The sequence below is a fragment of the Helicoverpa armigera genome, chromosome 23 (genome assembly GCF_030705265.1).
Source record: "Helicoverpa armigera isolate CAAS_96S chromosome 23, ASM3070526v1, whole genome shotgun sequence".
In the NCBI taxonomy this organism is placed as follows: domain Eukaryota; kingdom Metazoa; phylum Arthropoda; class Insecta; order Lepidoptera; family Noctuidae; genus Helicoverpa; species Helicoverpa armigera.
In genome coordinates, this window is record NC_087142.1 from 5595450 (window position 1) to 5619708 (window position 24259).

At 36.8% G+C, this 24259-nt stretch overlaps 2 protein-coding genes across 2 annotated transcripts; both read right to left on the reverse strand.

The window, feature by feature from the left end:
* Positions 1–55: 55 nt before the first annotated feature.
* Positions 56–19074, reverse strand: LOC110377270 (glycoprotein 3-alpha-L-fucosyltransferase A). The gene is made up of 8 exons (XM_049837780.2): positions 18586–19074; positions 4961–5234; positions 3990–4135; positions 3616–3856; positions 3228–3425; positions 2780–3012; positions 2436–2607; positions 56–2298 (listed from the first exon to the last, which is right to left on the reverse strand). Exons 2-8 carry the CDS (start codon positions 5129–5131, stop codon positions 2122–2124), a joined length of 1338 nt encoding a protein of 445 aa, XP_049693737.1. The 5' UTR covers positions 5132–5234; positions 18586–19074; the 3' UTR covers positions 56–2121.
* Positions 19075–21819: 2745 nt separating this feature from the next.
* On the reverse strand, positions 21820–24056 carry LOC110377258 (peroxisomal biogenesis factor 3). Its single transcript, XM_021336073.3, has 2 exons — positions 23777–24056; positions 21820–23357 (listed from the first exon to the last, which is right to left on the reverse strand). Exon 2 carries the CDS (start codon positions 23133–23135, stop codon positions 22014–22016), a length of 1122 nt encoding a protein of 373 aa, XP_021191748.1. The 5' UTR covers positions 23136–23357; positions 23777–24056; the 3' UTR covers positions 21820–22013.
* Between the last annotated feature and the right edge of the window lie 203 nt (positions 24057–24259).

Genomic DNA, 24259 nt, shown 5'->3' on the forward strand with positions numbered 1-24259 from the left:
CTAGACACAGGTATTATTGTTATTCCATTTTGTAATGTAAATAAAACAAATCATGTTGAATTCATCATTTATTTATTTTCATTGGTGAAATGAACACTAGGTGTCATGTTGGTGGCTTAATTGTACTGCAATAAGCATTTAATTAAGTTAGTACTGGTTTAATCACAACATACTGAAAGGCCTTCAGAGTAGTTCAGAGTCAGATGTGTCCACTTAAAATGTTTGTCATTAATTTAAGCATGAATGGCACTTTCATTTTACACTGATAAACAATTATATGTATATATAAATATATAACATTAATATAAATTTATTGGTGTCTCATACACATAATCATTCGATCCAGTCATAGTAATTGCCCTTTCCTATTCATTTACTATGTTGTTTTATCTCAATAGTTTATCTAATAGCCTTCCTTTTTACTATACAATGAATTGTCTATATAATATTTGCTACATAAATATAACATAAAAATGTGTTACATAAAGTACATGAACAATAGAAATGGAATGTTTAAATGGAGATAACATATTCAAACTGTTTTTTTAACCTATGATATTTAAATGCACGGTTAACGATAAAGTAGGTAGGCAATTGTTATCAAACTGCATGGAGTCAATATTTCTTGAGATCTTAACATTTTTAACATTCAATTGTTAGTAAACACATTGATACTTGATTATTTTTAACACTAGATTTTTAGGAGATTGTGGGATTATCCTATGAAACAACAAAGAGTCTGGTACATTAAGGATTTATGGAGAGGAACACTTAAATAAGCTTTAAATGCAGGTTTCCTCAAAATTGATGTTAAAACCTACAAATCTATCAAGATTTTTCAGTCTCTGTAATGACAGCCAGGTTTTTAATTCTTTGTAATACAATACTTAAATGTTTTAATTCTTGAGAGACCAGCATTAAATCAACTGCAGACATTTTGTTTGAATTGGGCTTCTCTTAATTAAGATTGATTTACATTCTAAAAAAATAACATTTAAATATTACCAACACAACAACAGTTCATAAGTCATAACATACAGACCATTCAATCAATAATAATTAAATATGAATACTAGGTAAGTACCTTCAATAATTTAATAAATTGAAAAGACATCATAAAAATTTAACTTCTCTAAGAAGTGCAATAATCTAAATTATAAAATATGAAAACGTCATTACGAATTGTGCAAATTGTGCGCAAAAATCATGAAAGATTATTTTTGGTATTGTGCTGTCACAATGGCAACATGACTAGACTTATAGTTTGAGCTTTTTAACAAGCATGAAAACATTGTATAATAATGATCAAATTGATAAAGAATAATTTCATCAATCAAGTCTAGTCCAAAAACTTTATAACTTTGCTTAAAACATAGAACATGGATATTATCCGTTTCACTACACATTGTGGTTTCAACATTAAATATAAAATACCTACTAATCATGTATTAGTAAGTAAAAATATTTACAAAATTCAAATAATTTACAAAAGTATTTATAAAACAGCTAACATACAAAACAAAAATGTCTTAAACCTAATAAAATTCGTTAATAGACTGTAATAAAATAGTTTAAAAGTAGGTAGTTAAGTAATTGAATACTATATACAATGGAATGTTTTATGCTTGACAAAGATTTTTTATTGCACATGATTTCGGATTGTAGAATCGGTCTAGTAAGCAAAAGCAAATCTACTGCGGCTTTAAGTCACCAGACAGAGGGAAAATCAGGTCTCGTTCACATCAATTTTCCTCAGACCCACGTTGGGCGCCAACAACATCGAATTATATTTTATTCCTTAATCATTATATTATGCGCTTTCTACGCGCCTCACTAGTTCATGTTACAAAAATATTATGGGGAAAACTCGTACACCGAACACCGGCAATCTAATAAAAATATAACAGAACTACTAACATTATCGTGTAGGTATACGCTATGCTAATATGGACGAGATTATAAGTTTCGACTCGATTCGCGACACGATACAAATATTGACTAAATTGCATGGCGCCGGGGTTCAGCGACTGATGTTTGTGAAGATTCGTCGAACCTCTTGGATGAGGTGGGCTAGAAGCGATAAACCTAGAATTAGTGTGATCGCGATGTATGTGAGCGCCTCTAGCCGTTGTCGCGGGTGTCTTTCTGCATGGTGCGCCACTCGGAGCGCGTGCAGGCGCCGTCGCGCCACCACGCCTGCACGTCGTCGTAGTGCGCGCTGCGCTGGCGCCGCTCGTTCGCGTGCACCATCGCGCACACGCGGCAGAAGAAGTACGTGTTTATGAACTCTCCTGTACCCTGATGAACAGAAGTTATGGAACGGTTATCATTTCGATAGCTTTACGACGGGTATTTATTTATTCTATAGATCCATCTCCAATCACACACGTTTGAAAAGCAGTACACTACTCTTATGTACAAGTCCTTATTCTTACCTTCCACTTGAAGTAAGAATTATATAAATTATCGTCTTCGTCAAGACGTCGTAGATACGTGGCGAGCTCCTCGGGGCTGGCGAACTCTTCAACGTGGACGTATGAGTTGTGCGGTGCTAGGGATGCGTACTCCGACGCACGGGCCCCCATCACTATTGGCAGTACATTATGTCTGCAACCACAAAGTTCCGTATCAGTGCATTTAACTCAAGCTGAGCTGGATAGTCTTGAAGACAAAAAATATAAAAATAAAGAAAACACATGACAGCGTTTAAGTACAAAAGACAAAATAATCCCAATGAATCAGGTGACAACAGAAACTGGTGATAAAAAGCAAAACTAACTGCAATCCGTTGACGAAGAACTTCTCAGTGACGTAATCACGGCAGTTGGAGTTCTCGAAGGCGAGGTAGAACTTGTAGTCTTTGTCGAGCATTTCCAGGCAGTTGGGGTCGGTGCGGGGGCAGTGATGCGCTCCGCAGGCGCCGTAGATATCCACTTGGATGTACTTGCTGAGCTGCCTCGCGTACTGCAGCCGTCGATTGCGAGCGTGACAGTTCGATACGAACCACGCCACCTGATAAGAAAGCTTCGGTTTTAATCTGTTCTTGAGTTAAGAAGATAGAGGTTCTTTGGGCCTGCGAGTTACAGTTTAATCTAGGTCAGTCAGATCTGTTATAGAAGCTGATTGAATGCCATCATTAAACTGTTTGCAACCCAGAAGGTGAAGTCTTTCCCGTGGTTTCAAACTTCGCAACGCAAACTGGTCTAAACTGCTTTAGTTATGTTTACCTTTTTAGTTTTATTAGCAGCAAAGTTCCTATCAAGGTCTTTCTCGGTGATGAGGGGATCGTAGTAGACCCAGTGTTCGTAGGGCGCCACGATGTCTGAGTCCCGGCGGTAAGTGGATGTCCAGTTGAACACGTCCACTGATGACGGCCGCAGTGACGCCGTGTGGTACGGACATTCTAGGTAGTACAGGATCCAGATCTGGAATGATGGACAAGATATTCAGTGGAAGACATATGAGTTGGTTTCGGCAATTCGATGTTAACCAAGTTTTCAAGATGTGTAGATAAATTGGTCTGCTCTTGCTTGGCTTCGATAAGACGATGATTCCCAATCTTATTCGATTCAAAAAAAACTACAGGGTTGTAGTTTTTGCAATAAAGTTACATACCTGTTTGGGTGAACGCTTGATATTGAACGGAGTATGGTGATCTTTATAGAGTATAGCGTCAGCCGAAGCGGCATCTCGGGCATCTGCAGTCAGAGTGCAGCGGTCTACAGGGCACTTGTTCCGGATGAACTCAGTCCGACCTCCTGACACTCCCCACGCTCCTAATCCGTTTGCTAGCAAGATTTTCTTTATAGGCACATCTTCGTCTTTTGGTAGCGTATACATTAGTTGATTGACGACTCTGCAACAAAAGAAAATTGATTTAAGTAAAGTCCTACAATGCACTCCGAAGTAGGTACGTACAATCGTTTCTCGACACAGCAAAGAGGACCACTGTTCTGTCATGTAAAGGTAGTCCACGAACGAGTACCTACCTGTCGTCCCCTGGTGAATCTTCAGGAAACAGTTTAGCCTCAGGGTCGTACTCCTTTGGACGATGTTCACCTCCACGCATGAACCACGGGAGCTTAGTAGTCTCGTCTTCATGACCTATTGCGTAGTCCGATTCCGTGATAGCGTTCTGAAATTAAATACAACATAGATATTAGATGGATAAGTAACAACAGTCAAAAATGGAGCCATCAGCCGGCGTGTATACTCATTATATTTCTAACAGTCTAATGTCTGCTTTTTAGCAGCAATGGCAACGTAGAAAGAGCACAATCGGTTGTTTGTATCCCCCTTTGCCGGACTGCAAAAAAGAGTTATTTATGCTTTTACAATTTTGTATACCAACAAGGAGGATTGCATGGTTCGCCACATTAGACAAACACAAAACAATGGTTCATTCACTCGGTACTTAATCAAAATCGACCGCGATTGAAAAAAAATCCAGCTTCCCCATTAATCAGAACCTCTGTTCGCAAGTAGGTTTCTACTATTTAGGTATTTGATGAAATGATAACAGGAGAGCGTCGATGTCAGAAACTGTTACCTACTCCTCATAAAATGTGAGAAATGTGAAGATAACCGTACACCTAAATGCACATGTTATGAGAAAGTAAAAGAATATTTAAACAATCTTACATTGTTAAATATTTACACTTCATTAACCGGTGTTCGTTATTGCAACGGTGGAGTATGCATCTTGTTATTCCGTCTAGTTCCGATTCAGACTACGTTGGACACCAAGAAATTTTGGTTGTTGATGCTATGAGCAACCAACATTCTCATTCACCGATCATAACGCGATGGTTTTAATCGCTGGTAGATAACATTGGATGGCTCCCTCCTTGAATCATTTCACAACGTATGGGACACTAAATTTGAAGAAACTGGAACTTGGGTGTCACCAAGTGTTGATTCCTACGATAAAAAGAGTTGTCTTATGCTTTTGGGTGTTTACCTCGATGTGCAAGTCAACCCTTAGCGGTGGTGGGGGGGAGGGGCTCCGTGGCGCGGGTGCGAGGGCCGGCGGGCGCGGCAGCAGCAACAACAGCAGCGCCGTGAGTGCCAGAGGCACCAGCAGCGCTGCCCGGCGCAGGGCCCGCATCGCGCGCGCCGCCCGCACCCACATGCTGCGAGCGCTGGCTATCCTGCCCGGACCGCGAGCATGACCGCCCCTGCCGCCGCCTGCATCCCGGCCCCCCGCACTATCGTCTTCTGCTTACTTTTGACATCTGTAACCAAAGATAAATGGCATTTATCAGAAGTTCAGGACAGAAATACTAATGTTACCTATGTTAGCCTGCCTGTTTACCTGGATCCCTACGTAGGTCGAGAAAGTTATAGCTAGTTATATTAGCTAGTTATTGCAACTGAATGAAAATTTTAAAACACAAAACCCTTTAGGACTTACCATACATTAACAGCTGCTCATTACACCAGTTAATTAAATGTAATTATTGCTTAACAATGACAATAATAAACACGATTATTCGTTAGATCATCACTAGACTGCCACGTCCATTCATTTGCTTTATTTTCGTGTATCATGAATGAATATATTTACACCTAAAGTATATTTGCTTAGAATTTGTAAACCAACGTAATCGACTCAAGATTTTCAATCATGCTGACTGTAGAGTTACTGTTGATGAAGAGTACCTATACTACTAACTAAAAAAGTGTATAATTAAAATTTTATAAAAATACATCAACAAAACATTATATTGATAACAAAATGATTGATGCTGAAATGACTGATGTCAGAATTGGTAGGTTTTTAATTTTCGTCAACTCCATATCATAGGTAATTTCTTAATTCTTGGAGGTCGTACATCTATAAGAATAGTTTAATTTCAAATGACTTAGACTGGGTTACACGCATGTTTTCTTGGGCCTTTCTGTGATTTTCCTAGATGGGACATACCTAGTTCTGGAATCCATCCATTTCACTGTATTGCTCTTCATATGCATCGTGCTAGAATCTGGCTAACATTAACGAATCATAATACGGCCCGTGTGCTAATTAATTATAGCGACAGTTACCGAAAAGTGGAGCGCATAGTGGATTACTAGGTCAACGAACTTTGCACCAAAAGTCGGTAGTATGGAAATTAGGTGCGCCCGCCCAATATTATGTCTAGTAGCTCTACGTAATTAACTATCCAGTCTTTCATAGTTTCCTATGAAACCCGTAGAAAACTGAAAAGTAAGTTATAAGATCTGTGATGGTAGGTAGATACATTGGGAATTAACTAATTTGTGTTGTAACATAAAATAATAGGAACATATCGTTCATAAACTCGTTTTAAACTATTTGGGCCAAAACCCGAGACCAAAACTCAATTTTCAATTGGAAAACAGCTAGTAGAAAGTTAAATAAGCCAGTATATGGAAATTACGTTTCTAAGCGATAATCACGTCGTCATTTCGTGTTTACAGTTTCGTATTTTATTAGACCATCGGGCTCTTGTTAACGATAAATATATGACACATCAGTACTTAGGTATAATAAAGTTGATAGGTACTGAACATAAAAATAAACACCAACAAAGGGTGACTTTAATCGTATCTATAAATAACTCCCATTCAGCTGATTACGTTTTACGGTTGAAACGAGCAGGGTGATCCAAAGATGGGAAAAATAATGGCTTAGATTTTTTCAAAACCTTTGTGGAAAAATACCTTTAGAAAATGTTATTCTCTTCAAGGTTTAATGAACTTCAGTCAAATCTATTTGTTATACCACGGCAGCTTCGGTAGCGCAAACGATGCTAATTCGATACCGTTCTATGACATTACGCTCGCGACGGTATCTTACGTGTTAAAAAGTAACGTTTTACTCGGAAATTATATTTGTTTAACGGAGCCATGTGTTACACCTATTTGTAGGGATATTATAACCGATTAGACCCTTTGTAGTAATCAATAGTAGATACAGTCATGACATACGATAGTTTACGATAACATGTATAAGTACGTTGAACGCCCCCCAGATCCTGATCAACGGAATAACAAACCTCACAAAAGCAAAGGTAAATTCTGGTTCTGTGCGTTCCAATTCCAGAAAATTGAGCAAGACGGATCACGAGAAAAGAGACAAATTATTGAAATATTCACAGAATACTTTACGATTATCAAATTAGGAACTGATGCCGTTCGGATTGTTGGGAAGCTCGGAAGGGAAAAGCCTAGGCCGTTCCTCAACTTAGGCATTAAATGATTCGATTAGGTGCATTTCAAAGAAGAAAATGGTAGTAAAATGTTAATGCCTTTTCTGATATTATTTATGTAACCCTGCCTTTTATAGCGGACACATCGAGATAATTAGATCACAGTTATAAGATTATGAAGGAAGTTTTTGAAAGAAGCTGATTTCCATTTAGCCGATCCCTAGTTACCCACAAAGTACTTATACAGCCCTTTTCTTCGTTCTTACCTAACAAATACGCCTAGGACCAGTTATATTCTATTTCCTCATTTCGATAAGAAGTAAAAGTTAATTAAACAACGACATGATTAAGTGTTCGTCACCATGAAATGGAATTATGATGGAATACATTGTCACACGCGATAAGGTTCGGTCATCTATTGTGACAATCTGATATCATCCTGTCAACTTTTTTATGACCCAATTTAAAAAATGTGGAGATAGAGTCCCAATAATTAGGTACTTGAAAGAAAAGGCACCTAGATTAGTGGAGGATCATTTCCCACAGAAATTCCGAAAATATATTTATTCATTTGTAATATAAAACTTAAACATTAACTTTTGTAACGTAGGTAAACGTTGAGTGCAGACACTGCAATTAATGTTTTTCAAACAAATGAATGTCGATAAGGTTATGATTCTCTATTCCAATTTTATTTTGTGTCGACGGAGCGTTCTTCTTCCATTCTTAAGTTTGCCGTCATCTCACAAGAAACATTATTTCTCGCCATATCGACTTTCACATAATACATTTGTTTAATTTGATACCTAGATATTTTATAGCCAGAAAAAGCTTTATTAAAACGATAATTTGCACGAGCTCCCCTAGGTAATCGGTAAGTAGGTACTTATGTATCAAATGTTTTCGTATAGTTTCGTATAATCAAATAGTAACAATAAAATTCAACGCTACGATTATTTCCAGTGTGAAAGTAACTACTACATTTTCCGTTATCCATGCAAATAAAACAATAGATTCTGACTGTTTTATTACAAAATACTTCTAAACCATGTGTGACATTGCGGCCAGCTGAAAGAGGACAAAAGTACTCTCGCAGTTATTAGAACGCTTTTCTCTTCTATACTAATATTATAAAGAGGAAAACTTGTTTGGTTGTAATGGATAAAGTCAAAAACTACTGGACCGATTTTAAATATTCTTTCACCATTAGAAATCTATATTATCTGCCAGTAACATAGGCTATATTATATTTTATCCCGGTGTGGGCAGTAGCTCCCACGGGACGCGGGTGAAACCGCGGGAAAACGGCTAGTATGTCATAATACTTGAATGTAATTATGTATGTGAATGCATTGATTTGATAATTAAAATGTTTCTTATTTGTACAAGATAGCGGATTTAAGGCTGCTTTTTGCAATCTTTTATTTTTCATTGTAAGTAAGATGATTTATCTTTTAGGTATTTCAAATTATTTAAGGTGAGTTTCAGGTATTTACAATGACGTATTTAATTGTTAATAGATCAAACGGATTTAAATAAATAGGTAGGTACCTAATAAGTAGCTAAGTATAGATTAGACTTCCATATAATTCATTCCGAAAGATATCAATATTTTTACTTATTTAAAAATAGGCGAAAAATACTCAGAGAGGACCAGTGGCCGCGTGGGCAGATTGGCGTGGGCGGACTGATATGGGGTATTTCTAAGCTAAAAAATATAAAAATTAGTAGGCTAATGAACAAGGAAAACCAATCGACACTAAGTACGTAAGTGGTTTAAGTCACTTAAGTTTATCGCTAATCGCTAAAACATATTTTTTGCGAAGGTTATTAGGTAATTAGGTACCTACCTACCTATTTTTTAAACCACTTGCTTATCTAAAGCAAAACCGTAGAATTAGAATATTTCACTTTTAATGACATTCTTGAGTTTTATTGGCATGCTTAAGAATATTGCTGGAAATGTAAAAGGGCATTAAAAATATATCTTTAGCGACATACTTTTTACGTTGCCTCGATAAATAAGCAACGTACAATTTTCGAAGAATTCGATGCCTCAATTAGAGTTAAAAACTTGTCAACAATATTTATAATGGATAGATTACAAAGTAAAGTAATTTATACTTTTTTGCTTTCGTGATGATCGTAAACTGTATTGCTATAGGTAATTATGCCATTTTATATCTATGGTCACATGAAATGCCATTACAAATGAGCAAATACGCATGAGATATAATTTTATGATTTCAAAATTGACGAAAAGTTTAACGTTTTAAGTCCTATGTTAAGCGACGATTAAATAGAATGAGCATTATCTGAGCCTGTAAGCCGATAAAAGTAGTTAGGTAATCAGAGGTAATCTAAACGTCTTTTATGAACGGGATTTGTCTCATAAAACTGACACTGACATACAAAATATGATAGCAATATGAATATGTGGGTTAGACAAATTGGATTTAATTTAAATACCTATATTTTTAATTTCAAAAGAGATTTGTGAGAGAAGCGGAAGAACTAATGAATTATTTAAACTATTCTAATTGGGCTAATACAAACCGCAAATTATCTCAAAATAACTATTCTATATTCTTTAAATATCACCGTTTAAAAAAATAACCTATTCGCTTAAGTCATAAGTATGAGAAGGTATAGTATGTAGGTACCCATACAACCATTTTTGGTCGCAGATATGATAAAGATGTAACAAGTCGCAACAGTTTCGTAACAGGTACGACACAACGTGACTGTGTAGGGATTAGCTTTTATGTGTTGTAACGGTTCAGTAAAAATGTGACGGAAACTAGATTCAGTACCTTTGTGTGGTCGCTGTGTCGATACTTTACAGCTTAATTTGTAACGACACATTTTAGAAACTTTGCGTTTGGTTTGTAACCAGTGAGCAATGTTGACACAATTGTGTTGTAACTGGGTAGTAACATGGTGTAGTCGATGTTCCAGAACCCTTTAACACATTTAAAACATGACGAGAGCCAGTTATTCTCAAACTGTCTATGTTTTCTGCCGTTACCAACCATTTAATGAAATTTAAAATGAGTAAACAACCAAAAACCTTACGTAAATTCCGATGGACTTCAACTTTTTACAGAAGAGTTAAAGAAATAAGTACCAAGTCCCAAAATATCTCTGGTCCCTAATTGTACTCGTACCTACACAAGTTATTCTTTATTATAATATTTTTTTCATGATGTTGCATTGTTGTTAGGGCAAATTGACGGATACCCATTTTATTGAACTTAAAACTTATTCTTTTCTAGGCCATTTACAGGAAAACAGTACGGAATTTAGTGGAGGAGCTTAGTGGTATCGTCCCTAGTGCCAAAATTTCAACTTTCGAGCTCCAAATCGCAGTTTTTTCTTTTTCTCGGCCAAAACAAGACGTCTTCGTCTTTAACCCAAGTACTCGGCACAAGCGATATTAATTCTGATGAACAATGCAAAAAGGCATGTTGACTTGATAAAAACTTTGGAAAACACTGTAACCAAATATTAAGAGAAACCATCTTAAAAATCTAGTAATTTTGTAACAATTTACCGTAACATGTCGACACGTGTCGACACATTATCGTAACTTTGTGACTAGTTGCGACGAGCATATTTTTCATAACAAACATCAAAATGTTTTTCATAGTTCATTATTTACCAATTTAATCAGTAAATCTTGCTAAAATAATTTGTATTAGGATTAAAATATTTGATATTGTATTTAAATGGAAGCTATTGAGCACTCGATGTGCATCATTTTATATTTTTATTTTATTTAACAAAAGTTTTTCTTTCGCCAGAATTATTAAAACATGATATTACGGTGGCGCGTTGGAAATATCAACATATTCAAAGAAATTACACAGTAAACTTTTTTTCCCAATAAGATTTGAGCATTATAAACCATATTAATTAATGAAAACTAAAACTTTGTTTACTTCATTATCATTATCATACTTCAACCATCATTTTGGGATTTCTTGTATTTTGTATTATTCGTCGTGTCACTCACGCACGAGCCAACGAAATTGATCGAACGAATGAATGATTGAATGATTAGTGCGATCTCTGGTTAAAATATGGTAACAATGTTACGACACGGCGACGTAAATTAGAAACCAAATGTTACTTGTTTATTGTGTCGAGATCTTCCCCATTTTTAGTTGCAGCGACGGCGCTAACACGGAACGTCGACGAGATTATGTTTCGAGATAGATCAGTGTCGACACTAAGTGTCGAAACGGTTACGTTATGTTCGCAAAAATGGTTATATGGGTACCCTACCTATGTAGTTAAGCAAGTATTAACTGTGGTTAAGCACTTAGGTGCTTGTGAAATAATAAGTACAAAATAAGGATAAATTACGTAAAAATAATCCCGACTAGGTATCTATACATAATAACTCAATATCCTTCCTATTTATATGTTATACAATAAATAATTTTCCTGTAACTGCCGCTGAAATAATTCGCAAACAAATGAAGATCATTATTTAAATTAATCGGTAGGCTCGACTTCCATTCATACTTATATCGTTATGGACACCATATACCTAGGTACCTACTATAGATATGCATAGGTACATCATACATGGTGTACAAATAAGTACCGCGATATACAGATAGTGTCGCGAGCCGTGTGTTGTTGTTAAATGATAAACTGGCTGGTGAAAGCCAGACGACCTCATATGCGTAACATTACATGCACACATTATGCTATCCCGATAATACAAAACCGAACAGTTACAGTTAAACTATGAGGTGTTGCGTAAATTGAATTAAATCTATGTATGTATTTTGGGTCACTTCCAAAATACCGATGGAAAATCGGAAGTAAAATGAAAATTTGCCAAAACTAGGGGAGTTTTCTCGTAGTACTTATAAGATAAGTAGGTGAAAGTATACTCTGCAAATCTGTAGGGCTTTCACGCCAAAACTACAAACCGATCTAGATTCTCGAAGGACATAGGCTACTTTTTACTCGGGTGCTAGAAGGAGTTTAGTAGGAGGAACCACGAGGAACAGCTAGTTAGATTTATCATAGTTATAGAAGCCTAATGTGGATCGAAATCAGTTTCCTATAATTTCTATAGAAACCACCATGCAGCGATAGTAACAAGCTCTACCGTTGCAGACAATAGTTATTAAATAGGGTACGTTAGTAGTTTTTAATGCGTTTTTTCACATCCGGTGCAAAATGCCACATTATAATATTTAAATTCAACACGGAGTATTTTGTACGGCAATTCAGATTTGTCGATTTACGAGCAATTACTGTTATTGTGTAAATGTCCGCGTGCATATTTTTTTTTATATAAGTAGGTAGGTACGCTTTAGTATATTTTGCGATCGTGAAGTGTGAAGTAATTAATTTGGTCAACATGTGTTCGAGAGAAATCCATTTTATTACGTTTCTATAGCTAGGTACCTAGGTAGCTAGGTAGGTATAATATAGTCGTGGTGGCCTAGTGGGCCTAGTAGAACCAACCTCTCGAGTATGAGGGCGCGGGTTCGATTCCAGGTCAGGCAAGTACCAATGCAACTTTTCTAAGTTTGTATGTAGGTACTTTCTAAGTATATCTTAGACGCCAATGACTGTGTTTCGGATGGCACGTTAAACTGTAGGTCCCGGCTGTCATTGAACATCCTTGGCAGTCGTTACGGGTAGTCAGAAGCCAGTAAGTCTGACACCAGTCTAACCAAGGGGTATTAGGTTGCCCGGGTAACTGGGTTGAGGGGGTCAGATAGGGCAGTCGCTCCTTGTAAAGCACTGGTACTCAGCTACATCCGGTTAGACTGGAAGCCGACCCCAACGTAGTTTGGGAAAAAGGCTCGGAGGATGATATAGCTAGGTACCTATTGCCATCAAATTGTGGTAACACGCATATAGTATTTTATTTTCCCCATCGGATGATGAAAACGTTTGTTGAAAAGTTGCATTTCAAAACAGGTTTATAAATATTAAATCATATGAAATTCTGGGTTTACATCTTATTACCACTTATGACGACGATATTCTCAAGGAGATCAAATCATTTTGTTATCAACCTGCGCCAATTGAGATAATCCAACCTTTAATTGAAGTGCTTAACTCACATCTTATCATAGCGTTAAACTTTATAAGAAACAATTAAGCAGATATATCTACATACAAACATAATACCATAGAGCACAATTTGCAAATGTCTTTCTTTGCTACATTTACGAAGACTTTAACATAAATCGGCAAATATAAAACTAAAATCATTACATCAACCGCCATGCGACAACGGTGGCATTGACATCTGTAGAAAACTAGGCCTATAGGTCGAAGTCTAGCACAATCGATGTGGTCTGGGTGATCTACGGCTTTTTCGTAATGATGCACAGCTATGGTGCCTGAGGAAACTGGAACAAATCAGTGTGAGCGTCGCACTCTCCCCATTGTCTTTGGTGCGCTTGCAAATGATTCCTCTCTATTGTGACCGAACACTGTCACATAAACACATCGTAGAGGTATAATTTATTTAATTTTACGGCTATAGTTTTTACTTTAGGATAGTGTGCTATTGTTTAATTTTCTTTTAAGATTTCCAATAAACCTACTTACCTGTCTACTTGGTTCTTCTATGTCCGTTCCTGTTCTAAAAGCATTCGTGGCGATCACTAGCGAAAGGCGACATCTAAATTATCCACTTAACTATTGCGTTAATGTTATGAATGTGTTTAAAAAGCGGACTTACGCGGTCAGCTATTCCAGTTCAGCGGGTTCGATGTCCAGCCTATAAATATTTATTTCGATTGTGGAAATGTAAGTAAGTGCATTAGAAATCTGTAGGCCATGTTTGTGATACGATCAGAACTTATGAAAGATTGCCCAGACAACAATAACGGTTTGTTTATTGTTTCATCGTCATATAGAGAACGCGATGACCCTTAATCGAGGCCATTTGTGGTTTGAGGGTTCTGTTTTTGGGTTTCATCCTTAGCGATTTATGTCTTCATCGTCAACATCGAAGGTTCTTGTGAAAACCAAGATTAAAGAAAGTAATGTCGCGTGTTCTCGAGTCTCCAGTAAGTATCTGAGAATGGGGGTGTGTTCTTTGTGATACAATAACGATCAATGTAAAAAATTTGCTCTCACTCGCTTCTTATCAAGAATGCCGTGTATCTTGTAAGACAATCCTCAGTCATGTGCGTATGCGCTATTCGTCTTAACACAATAGTATTCATGTCCGATTGGAAGTTTGTTCGTAAACGTGTCATCTGTTTTTCATAACATCCCAGCGTTAATTCGTTGGGAGATAGGCGTGAAAACCATTTCTTAAACATACGAGGTGCTTGTACTTATATCAAAATTGTATTAAATAGGTATCCTTTTATTATGTTACCTACAGTCATTGCCAGCAAAAGTCTTTTTAAATTATTTTTTGTTTACATAGCATGTTTTACTACAGTAATTTTACAGGATGTGTAGACATACAGGACACTCAAATACCGATGTTACCATCAACATTTCATTGTTATAACAGTAAAGGTACGTATATGATGAGATATACCCTCTTGTTTATTTGCATAAACTTTAAATAAGCAAATAATTTTCAGTTATCTGCGTAGTTTTTCCGATGTCCCACATCATCCTATTCAATCTTCTTTAATATAAACAAGTAGGGATATTACGGCTTCCCTCATTCAATTATTGATTGTTTTCTTCAGTTTCACTAGATATTTACTCTCATACCATTCTTGGGTTACGTCACAATTTCACAAAACCGATGGAAAGCAATTAAATACTTAAGATGAGAGTGCGGCTGAAATATTTCCTTGTGTTCCCAAAGAATTGAAAACATTTCGACCAAGGAAACGATGGATGGACCGTGCGAAAGTCGATATGACTGCAAAATATTGTTACTTTGAAATGACAGTAGATAGAAGAGTATGGACATGTGAAAATATGCTGCGTCGACCCCAAATAAAATTGTGATAAGGGTAGGAGGATGGATGTGGCTCTTTTAAAAAGTTTTGAACTCGCCACAGCCCCTGAATATTAAGCAATGTTTCAGTTGATATAATCGGTCCATGTGACTCTATGTGCTTGGCTATCACTTAGAAATTATCAATAAAAGAGTTGTGCAAAACGAAACGAAAAAAATAGACGTCTTTGGGACTTGGGTCATCTTGTAAAACTAAGCAGACTGTCTGACTTATACATAGGGCAGAACATAGCTGTACTATATATGTAGGTAGATTCGTATTAAGTAATTGTTTACAGTACCGCACATTATGTTTGAAAATATTTGGTCGATAATGTTTTGATTAGCTCGCTCTACAGATGATAGTACACCTTTCTCTTTCTCAATACAAGTACTATAACTATTTTCAAATAAACCCCGTCAGTTACCTATGCACTCTCTTCTGTTTCAATGAAATACAATTCTCAGGATTGGCATTAGGTAAGTTCATCGATTTAATATGTTTTCTTCTATAGAACGTGGACGTGGAAAACAATTATCAAGCTTGACTGAGAGAACAATTAAATAAGAAAAACTTTGTTCTAACAATACTGAATAATATCTACGTCAATGTTAACAAAACGTGATAGTCGTGAGCATTAAAAATGTTATGTTCTCCTGAAGGAAAAATGGCGTAGCAGGTAGTCTTTACTAGGCGGCCTTACGGGAAAGAGGCCGGAAACTCTGCACTCCGCAAAAATTGCCAGCCGGGTATTTTACTAGGCAGGTAAAAATATGTTGATATAATAAATAACATCTTCGAGTAAACCGTTGCGGCGAGGTTGCCTACAGTTTATCGATTTCTTATCGTTACACCAGCGTTAATTTCATTTCATAGAAAATTTAAATTAAGTTGTTGCATGACCGACCGACTACGGTACTTTGGTTAGTATCCCGAATAAAAGATTTTTGTAAACTTGTAAGTATAAGTGCTTTTTTATAACAATTACCTACCTGGCAATATTAACTTTAAGAACCTTTTGTGGAAAATGCGTTAAATATGACGGTGAATTTCTTGCTCTACCTGGACCCTGTTATTTAAAACATAGGTATATACATTCGTCCTAGACACTTATAAAAACATCAAAGCTTGAGACTTTCTTATTACGGAGAAAAATGTTATTTTTGCTCTCCTACTGTTGTGTTGTTTTTTATCCTAATAGTCTGTTATCGATTTATTACTAGCGAATGAAAAATTTCACGCTTTACCCATCAAATATTTCACCATATAAAATCGTTCGGGAAATTACAAAATCAATCAGTAGCTTAGAAATAGCCCAGGTGAGAGTGTGCAATAGTTAAATATTTACCCTGGCAAGTAGGAATAAACATAATTACCTAGGTACTATCGAGTATCGATCCTTGTGCAGAATTGTTTACATATTTCGCCATTGGCATTGGATCCTTGAAGTACCTCCAAAGAGCTATCGATACTCTTTATCAGCAATCTTTATTTCACACTTATAACTACTTGATAGATATTGTTTGTTTAATATGACTTGTTTCTGCCACCGGTTTCACCCGCGACCCACGGGAATATAGCTTCTTGCACCTGGATTAACAGCTAAATGGGTTATCTAACGTTGATATTTTTGAATTGCGATTAGCGCGTTTTAAAGGAAACAAATTATTCAACATTGTAAGTACGTAATATGTAGCAGGATGTAACTTATAGTATTCCGAATTGTAGGCCTTGAATCATTCATCCATTTCCTAAAAACTAACATTATTATTTTTAGGTACAGATGTTTCGCATTCCTCGAATGTTCAACACATGTGGATTTACGCCGTAGTATAACGGTTTATATAAAAATTTCAATACCTAGGGCTCATTGGTACGAAATGTGCTACTATTAAACCGGAAAACATTTAAATTAGGTATGTTTTAATGTCCTTGAAATGATAAGCCTATACTTTTTAGGGTTCCCTACACAAAGGTTAAAACGGGATCCTATTGTTCATACATATTTATAGGTACTATATAGGTACCTACCTGGTACTAAAAACTTTTCTATTAACGTTTATAAGATTTTTTTATTGCGTAGATTGTTTTGATTGGATATCAAACAGGCAGGACATGACGAAATTCCTTTTTCAATCTGACGGAATTGTAAAAAAAAACTGATATCAGTCACAATGAAACAAAATCCAATCGTTGTTTACTGTAACTGAACCTATCACTTCATGTAATAAAAATAACATTATGAAGTTGTATTGACGTGTAAGTACCAATATTACCTTATAGTGTAGGTACAAGTACTTACATAAGTAGGTACCAGCCCATAGAGTATACCTAGGTACTTAAGATATGGAGATAAAACCTCGATCTATAGGCAAATCGCCATGAAAGAAACAAGGGAACAATCTAATTTGAATTGTTTAGAATTTCAAATGATACCTCAAACTTAGGGTTTTTTGGTGATATCTTACATACCTAATAGTTTTTTTAAATGTATTTCAATGTTTGATAGCCCATTTATCGAGGATGGCTACTTTTAAATCCGGATGATCGAAGTACCTACTGACTTTTTGACCCTACTGAAACCGCGGGTGGAAGATTGCGCAGTTTTTTTTTATTCGTGCTCGTATTTACGCTGCTAACTGTCCAATTATTTATCATAATTATAATCTACGTTGTCAGCTGGACATCCGACCTCTGTGCCTCGATTATCCCATATGACCCTTGCTGTCATATAAAAGTTATCAGCTAATTGCACTGCACATCACGCAGTGCGTTTTCATTATTCACTGAAGCTGAAAATTCTAAGCTTTTTAGGACCATAACATGTGGCCACAAATTAATAGGTGCCTCTTTATATCTGTCTACATGAGCAATTTTAAAGTTTTTTTATTTGCCAAATCTTTACGTGCATAAATATTCCTACAATTAATTTAAAAAAGTTAACGAGAAAGCAATGGATGACGGGCGTTAAATTTTTATGAATGCATTGTTCAACGACGTTCAGGTTTTCTTACAAAAACAGCGCAAAGTTTTTAAAAATGTAGACATTAGATATGTGCAAGTTGTACCTAACTAAGTATAACTTACGTAACCCGAGGGGCCTTAGCAGTCCAGCTTTTAAAAAACCTTCCCGATAGCTACCATAATTGCATCTAAGATCTATGAAATAAGTATATTTCATGTTAATAAGAGAAACTTTACTTATTAACTAACATATAGTACTACTTAATGCGTAAGATTTCCAATAATCATTTAAATAATTTTGAAAAGAGTACGAACATTGTTTTTCATCGGAAAATGAACCACTTTATCATTTTCAAACGTGAAAACCTGTCTTTCAGAATCCACTAATATTGTCGCAGGAACTGTGTTGTTATTTATACAAAATAGATAATGAATTGTATTGAATAGATTCCGTATAGTAAATATAGTTACATATATTACAATATATTACTTACATGAAAAAACGTGTGTTGTACAGTTCACTGATAAACTGATAACGTGGTGCACTGTTCTACGGGTGTCGACGAGCGTTGATTTGAAATAAATTCACGTTAGTATTGAGGAGGTTGCACTATAAACTATGGCACAGTTTTGTGAGGGAGTTATCAGGGTGGTCGTCGGTTTACGCGTCGATATTTTGTTCAGGAGCGAGTGGCGCGCGCTCTACGGCTTCTAGCGGGTTATTGGCAGTTGCGGGCCGAGGCTGCGTGCGCAGGTCGCGTCACGCCGCTTGCCGCATATCCACTCCGCATTGACAGGCATACACGGTGCACACACCCATCGCTCCAGGTGGACGTCAGTTCGCGCCGTCACTGACGTTACCCGCTAGGTGAATGATATCCAACTAAAAACTATAACAGTTGTTCTACGCAAGTAGCATCAAAACCACATCGATTGCCGATCACCTGCGCGTCCTGCGTCTCTAACGTCAGATTGCTTATAAATAACAAACGTACGTTATGATAGGCATTGAATTTTATCACCGTTGTAGATTGATCCGGTACGGATAGTGAGAATGTGAAAACAATATTAGACTTCATTCAATTGAATAAATATTGACCTAGGTATGGATTCGTTAATTTAAAATTCAAAAATAAAATGGTTTCAAATCTGATCGATGGCTCTATCATCGTCACCCTTAGGAGTTATGGCACTTATAAAAGCTAATTGTCAATTTTCATTCTCCAAAAGAAATTACAGTGTAATAAATAATTACATAATAGGTCTGCTTACCCACTTGACTTGACATTTATGTTTGGCTGACCCTCACACTGGTGGCGCCCGCATTTTGCAATATCAATCGGTAGGAACTTACTTTTAATGTTACATTGATAATGGGTTCTATATTTAACACACGGTTAAAAAGATAAGAGAAACGATGCCTTTGTTTCACCCTCAAAACCGATCAATGCTTCGTGGTGGGTACAAAAATGTCAAGTCAAGCTGCGTTTCTGAACAAAAGCTCGTGATTGCGCAAGGAAGAATGTTCGCCTGCGACTAAGTCTATAATTATTTTCCAAATGTCTCCTGGTTAACAAATGACATAGTTCCGGCCAGCAGTTCTGTGCTACTTAGTTAAATTCCTGGATTTGAAATATAAGCACATGTGTGCATGGATGGATGCGGCATTCATCAAAATATCCACGGTTGCATAAGACTGCGGCACGGGAGTCCACGAGTGTCGCAATGTTGTTGTATCAGCTGCATTTATTTTTAACAAAAAAGAAGCCGTTTCTTTTTACTGTCACTCAATCGGGCAGCAACTGTAAACAATCCAAATGTACGTCTGCGTATTAAAATTGATGGATGTTTCAACTAATTTGAAATTACGTTACTGCTTAATTAAGCAAGTGTAGGTACAAGGTAGGAACAAGTCGTGGTTGCCTAGTGGGTAAAGAACCAACCTTTCGAGTATGAGGGTGTGGGTTCGATTCCAGGGTCAGGCAAGTACCAATGCAACTTTTCTAAGTTTGTATGTACTTTCTAAGTATACTTAGACACCAATGGCTGATAAAAAGGTGAAGGAAAACATCTTGAGGAAACCTGGACTATAAAGTCTGAAATCACCAACCCGCATTGAGCAAGCGTGGTGATTAACGCTCAATCCTTCTCCATGTGAGAGGAGGCCTGTGCCCAGCAGTGGGACGATAAAAAAAAAAAAAAAAGGCTGTAACAGGTAATGCCGCACGGTTCGATGGTCTTGGCGCAGTCTATCCGGGGATGGGTGCCCGCCTATGTTATGACGAGTTTGCCGTGTTTCGGATGGCACGTTATATTGGTCGGGCCGCGGCTGTCATTTAAACATCTTTGGCACTGGCAGTACCTAGTTACGGGTAGTCTGACAATCAGACTTTAAAACAGGCATCGCTTTGCCTGATGATTGATTGGATTGCGGAGATCACATGGGCATATCGTAGCTGGTCGCATCGCATAGCACTGGTACCCAACCTGCACATAATTGGGAAAAGGCTAGGTAGATGATTTCTTGGACAATAACAATTATTAGGTACCTACATAGTACTAGTCTAACTGCCTCACTTGGTTCATGTGTGGGCTGGCATAGATACCTCGCTAATCATTTATATCTTGGTGCTTCGTTGGTCTAGTTGTCGCATAGAGCGGCGGCAGTGCACGAGGTCTCGGGTTCAATTCCCGGGTCTGGCCGAATTCGCTCTTTATAATCTGTTCTAGCTTCCGCCAGCGGGAACGATTTCGCGCACCCGGATACAAAGTATAAGCAATAGTAAAAAATATATGTAATGTCCTTCCTCTAACAATTGGGCGATCAAACACTGAATTTTTCAATTCTTACTTCAATAATAAAAAAATCTAAGTACCTATTTCTATTACTTAGTATACACGCACGGCACTACGATCGCTTATCGTTTTAATAAAATGTTGATAAAACGAATCAAGAAAAAACTGTTTTCTATAAACTTACAATGACTGAAGTCCTTATTCACTTTCAGCAAGCGATAATACATGCGTATGCTTGAGTTGAATAAGACTGATGAGTGTAGTAAAAGGTATTCCACATTTTTAGGGCTCCGTACCTAGGGAGTAAAATGGGATCCTGTTACTAAGACTTCACTGTCCTTTTTCTCAACTTATGAACCGTTATAGTTAGACAGTTATTTTCAGAGATAATTAAGAATATTAAATCTATCTCGGCAAACGTAGTGTAGGACGTCCTCAGGCACGGTGGAGTGATGACTTGCGCAAGACGGCTGACAGGAGCTGGATGCGAGAAGCCGAAAATCGATCTCAGTGTCGTGCACTTGGAGAGGCCTATGTCCAGCAGTGGACTGCGATAGGCTGATGATGATGATGAAATCTATCATAGAATAAATATTTTAAGTGGCTCCTATACAACAACAGCGATTTTCGCACCCTCCGTGCTCTAGTTTGACTCGCACTTGGTATCATATCTTGGAGTCACGCTTGAACAGTCGTTATTCATATTGGTGGCAATAGGCCCGCATATTTGATGCATACGAACTACGGAATATAATGTATTTTGATAACATCATGTCTCATTGACAGATGTTTCAATGTCGTGTAAATTAGCCAATCCATATTATACTTTAATACACAATGAAATAAAGCTTAATTTAGGTATTATAAAAATTATGATTGTTTGATTGAAGAAAGGTAGGATAATACAGACTGGAATAATTAAACATCGTAAATTATCAATTAAAACTTTAATTACTGTCCCCAAAATGCAAGAAATACAAAAAGCTTAACTACCACAATACCTGGACTGAAATAATAATTGTGACATGTCTCTATACTGAAGATGTATTTAGCGATGTGCCGAGGCATTGTTCATTTAGATATTTACAGACCAGTATGTTGGCCATTTACATTCTATAACATAAACCTAAGCACTACTAAATACTTCATAAATGTTTGCACCCAGAAGTTTTAGTTTGTCATTCAGAGTGAGTTGTTGTGTTAACAAATCTGGAATGTTTGTGTTACCCTTGCATGTGTTCTTTGTGATGAGTTCATTTAAAACAGGCAGAAGTTTAACAAAGTGTAATTCTACCTTATTAACATCTACAAAAGTGTCTGGTGTTGCTCCAAGCTTTATAGCTCCATTTGTAATTACATGATCAACATTCAATTCCAATTGGTTCTTGGATGTTGGTGCAGCTTTAGACACAAAGAGGTTGGCAACCTCATCAGTTACAGATGAAAAGCTACGACTAACAGATGACATAGCAATAGATGTGACTTCATCACTTTCTAAAATATCCATTGTCTCTTTGACAATGGTATCTAACTTAGCTCCGCTGACTTCCGCATGGCCTACTAAGTAGTGCACCATTTTCTTCACAGGATCACCACCTGTGGTGTCTGTGCACAATACTGTTTGTATAGACCAGAATATCTGCTCCACATCTTGCAGTGTCATCTTCTTTTTCAAAGATACAGGTTCAAGAACTTTCTTCACAACATTCTCTATCTGTTTCGCTAAGTCTTCCACTCCTCCATCCACAAAATGGTGACACAATGACAGGTACTTGGCCTGTAGGTCACCATCCACTAAAGGATCCTCGTCATGAACTGAGTCTCTGTACAGGTAACCACCAATTATGTTGAGCTGCACTCTCAGTATCACTTGTAATATACTTAGAGCATACACAAGGACACATATTCTTGTAAATATCATAATTTTCAACTGTTCCCATAATGCTAATTTGTTTTCTGGATTCTCTTGCAATTTATGCACTATTTCTTCAGTGTTCAATACACTTAAAATACTTTCTGTCACAATTTTAGATAGTGATAAAATGGTTTGATTACAAGTTCGCTCTGTGCTCTCAAAGTGTTGTTTCTTACGAGTCATCTCGAAGAATCTTTTTGCTTCTTTTTCTTGCCATTCTCGCAATTTCCTCTGAGCATAGCCTGTCAATAAGTATAATCCGCCAAAAACAGCCCCCGTCACAATGAACTTCCTCTTGTGGCGGCGCAAAAAGTCCTTAATGCCGTCTAACATGTTTGTTTCTTACTAAACTGTATGCTTAATTTATTGGAATATAAGAGGAGCATCTGAACGATACTTAGTTGTGTTCATAAGACGCCTCGTGATGAATGTTGTAGCATCAATGAACCTTTCCACACAGTTCATGATGCACACCTCAGTCTTGGAGTCCAGTCGGTTAGAAGGTCGGCCCATGCAAGTGTCCCAACATGTATCTGTCAGTCCGTGGACGAGAACCTGAAAAGTTACAAATATTTTCTTAACGAGAGGTATTTCATGAGTGTTGCTGATGTAGCAAAGTCATGAAATGCAAGAAATTTACATAATATAGCAGGGCTCACACAAATTCTACGATAAAAAGACATTTTTATCTGTCCTTGCTATCAATTAGCTTCAAGGCCTCTATTGTGTGAGATAGTGAGACAAGAGAAAAGGCGTGCATGCATTTCGGGTGTAGAGCATATATTTCTAACTAAATAAATGAATAAAACATTATTGTAATGAAGTAAAACTGAGTAAGGTTGGGTCAAAGGTCGAGATGACGGCTTGCACAGCCAACTTGGAACAGGTAACCACAGTCAAATGCTTCATACTTTGAGATAATGTGCATATTATACAAAGCATTCCAATTCTTTAGTTTAAAATATATCTCTCACCTGGAAACGTTGCTTCTGCGTTTCAGCAAGGATGAAATTTTCTAACTGTGGATCTTCTATTTGTGTTTCGGTCATAATCAGTGGTTCGGACAATTAATTAATGGCACTTCTAAACAATTGAAGGAATTATTATTGCAACTATTATAGTGTAAATAGCTTACATAAGAAATAATATAAAAAAGTCGGATAAAATAACAGAGAAATTATAATTTTCCTATTTTACGGAGAAACGTGAATTATTTCGGTATCCAGTATTGCCAAGCTAAACTATTTTGTAAGCGTCAAGTCAACACGATTAAAAATAAAATAAACTAAACATTTTATTAGTTTTATTATTTATTTTAATTCATAATGTTACACTTTTAGCACTGTTTCATTATGAATATCTAATATTTAAAGGCAGTTAGGGGTAGGTAAAAAAGGCAAAACTATTCTGAAATTGTGATTAAGGCTTATTAAGCCACCCTTAGACTATCGTCTCAT

Bases quoted from the DNA above. Each gene is read 5' to 3' on its own strand.
- LOC110377270 (XM_049837780.2), bottom strand. From the start codon at position 5,131: ATGTGGGTGCGGGCGGCGCGCGCGATGCGGGCCCTGCGCCGGGCAGCG. The intron at 3,857-3,989 runs GTAGGTACTCGT...CTTTTGTTGCAG, and splicing joins GATTCACCAGGGGACGACAG to AGTCGTCAATCAACTAATGT. The intron at 2,608-2,779 runs GTTAGTTTTGCT...TTGTGGTTGCAG, and splicing joins TTCTTCGTCAACGGATTGCA to ACATAATGTACTGCCAATAG.
- LOC110377258 (XM_021336073.3), bottom strand. From the start codon at position 23,135: ATGTTAGACGGCATTAAGGACTTTTTGCGCCGCCACAAGAGGAAGTTC.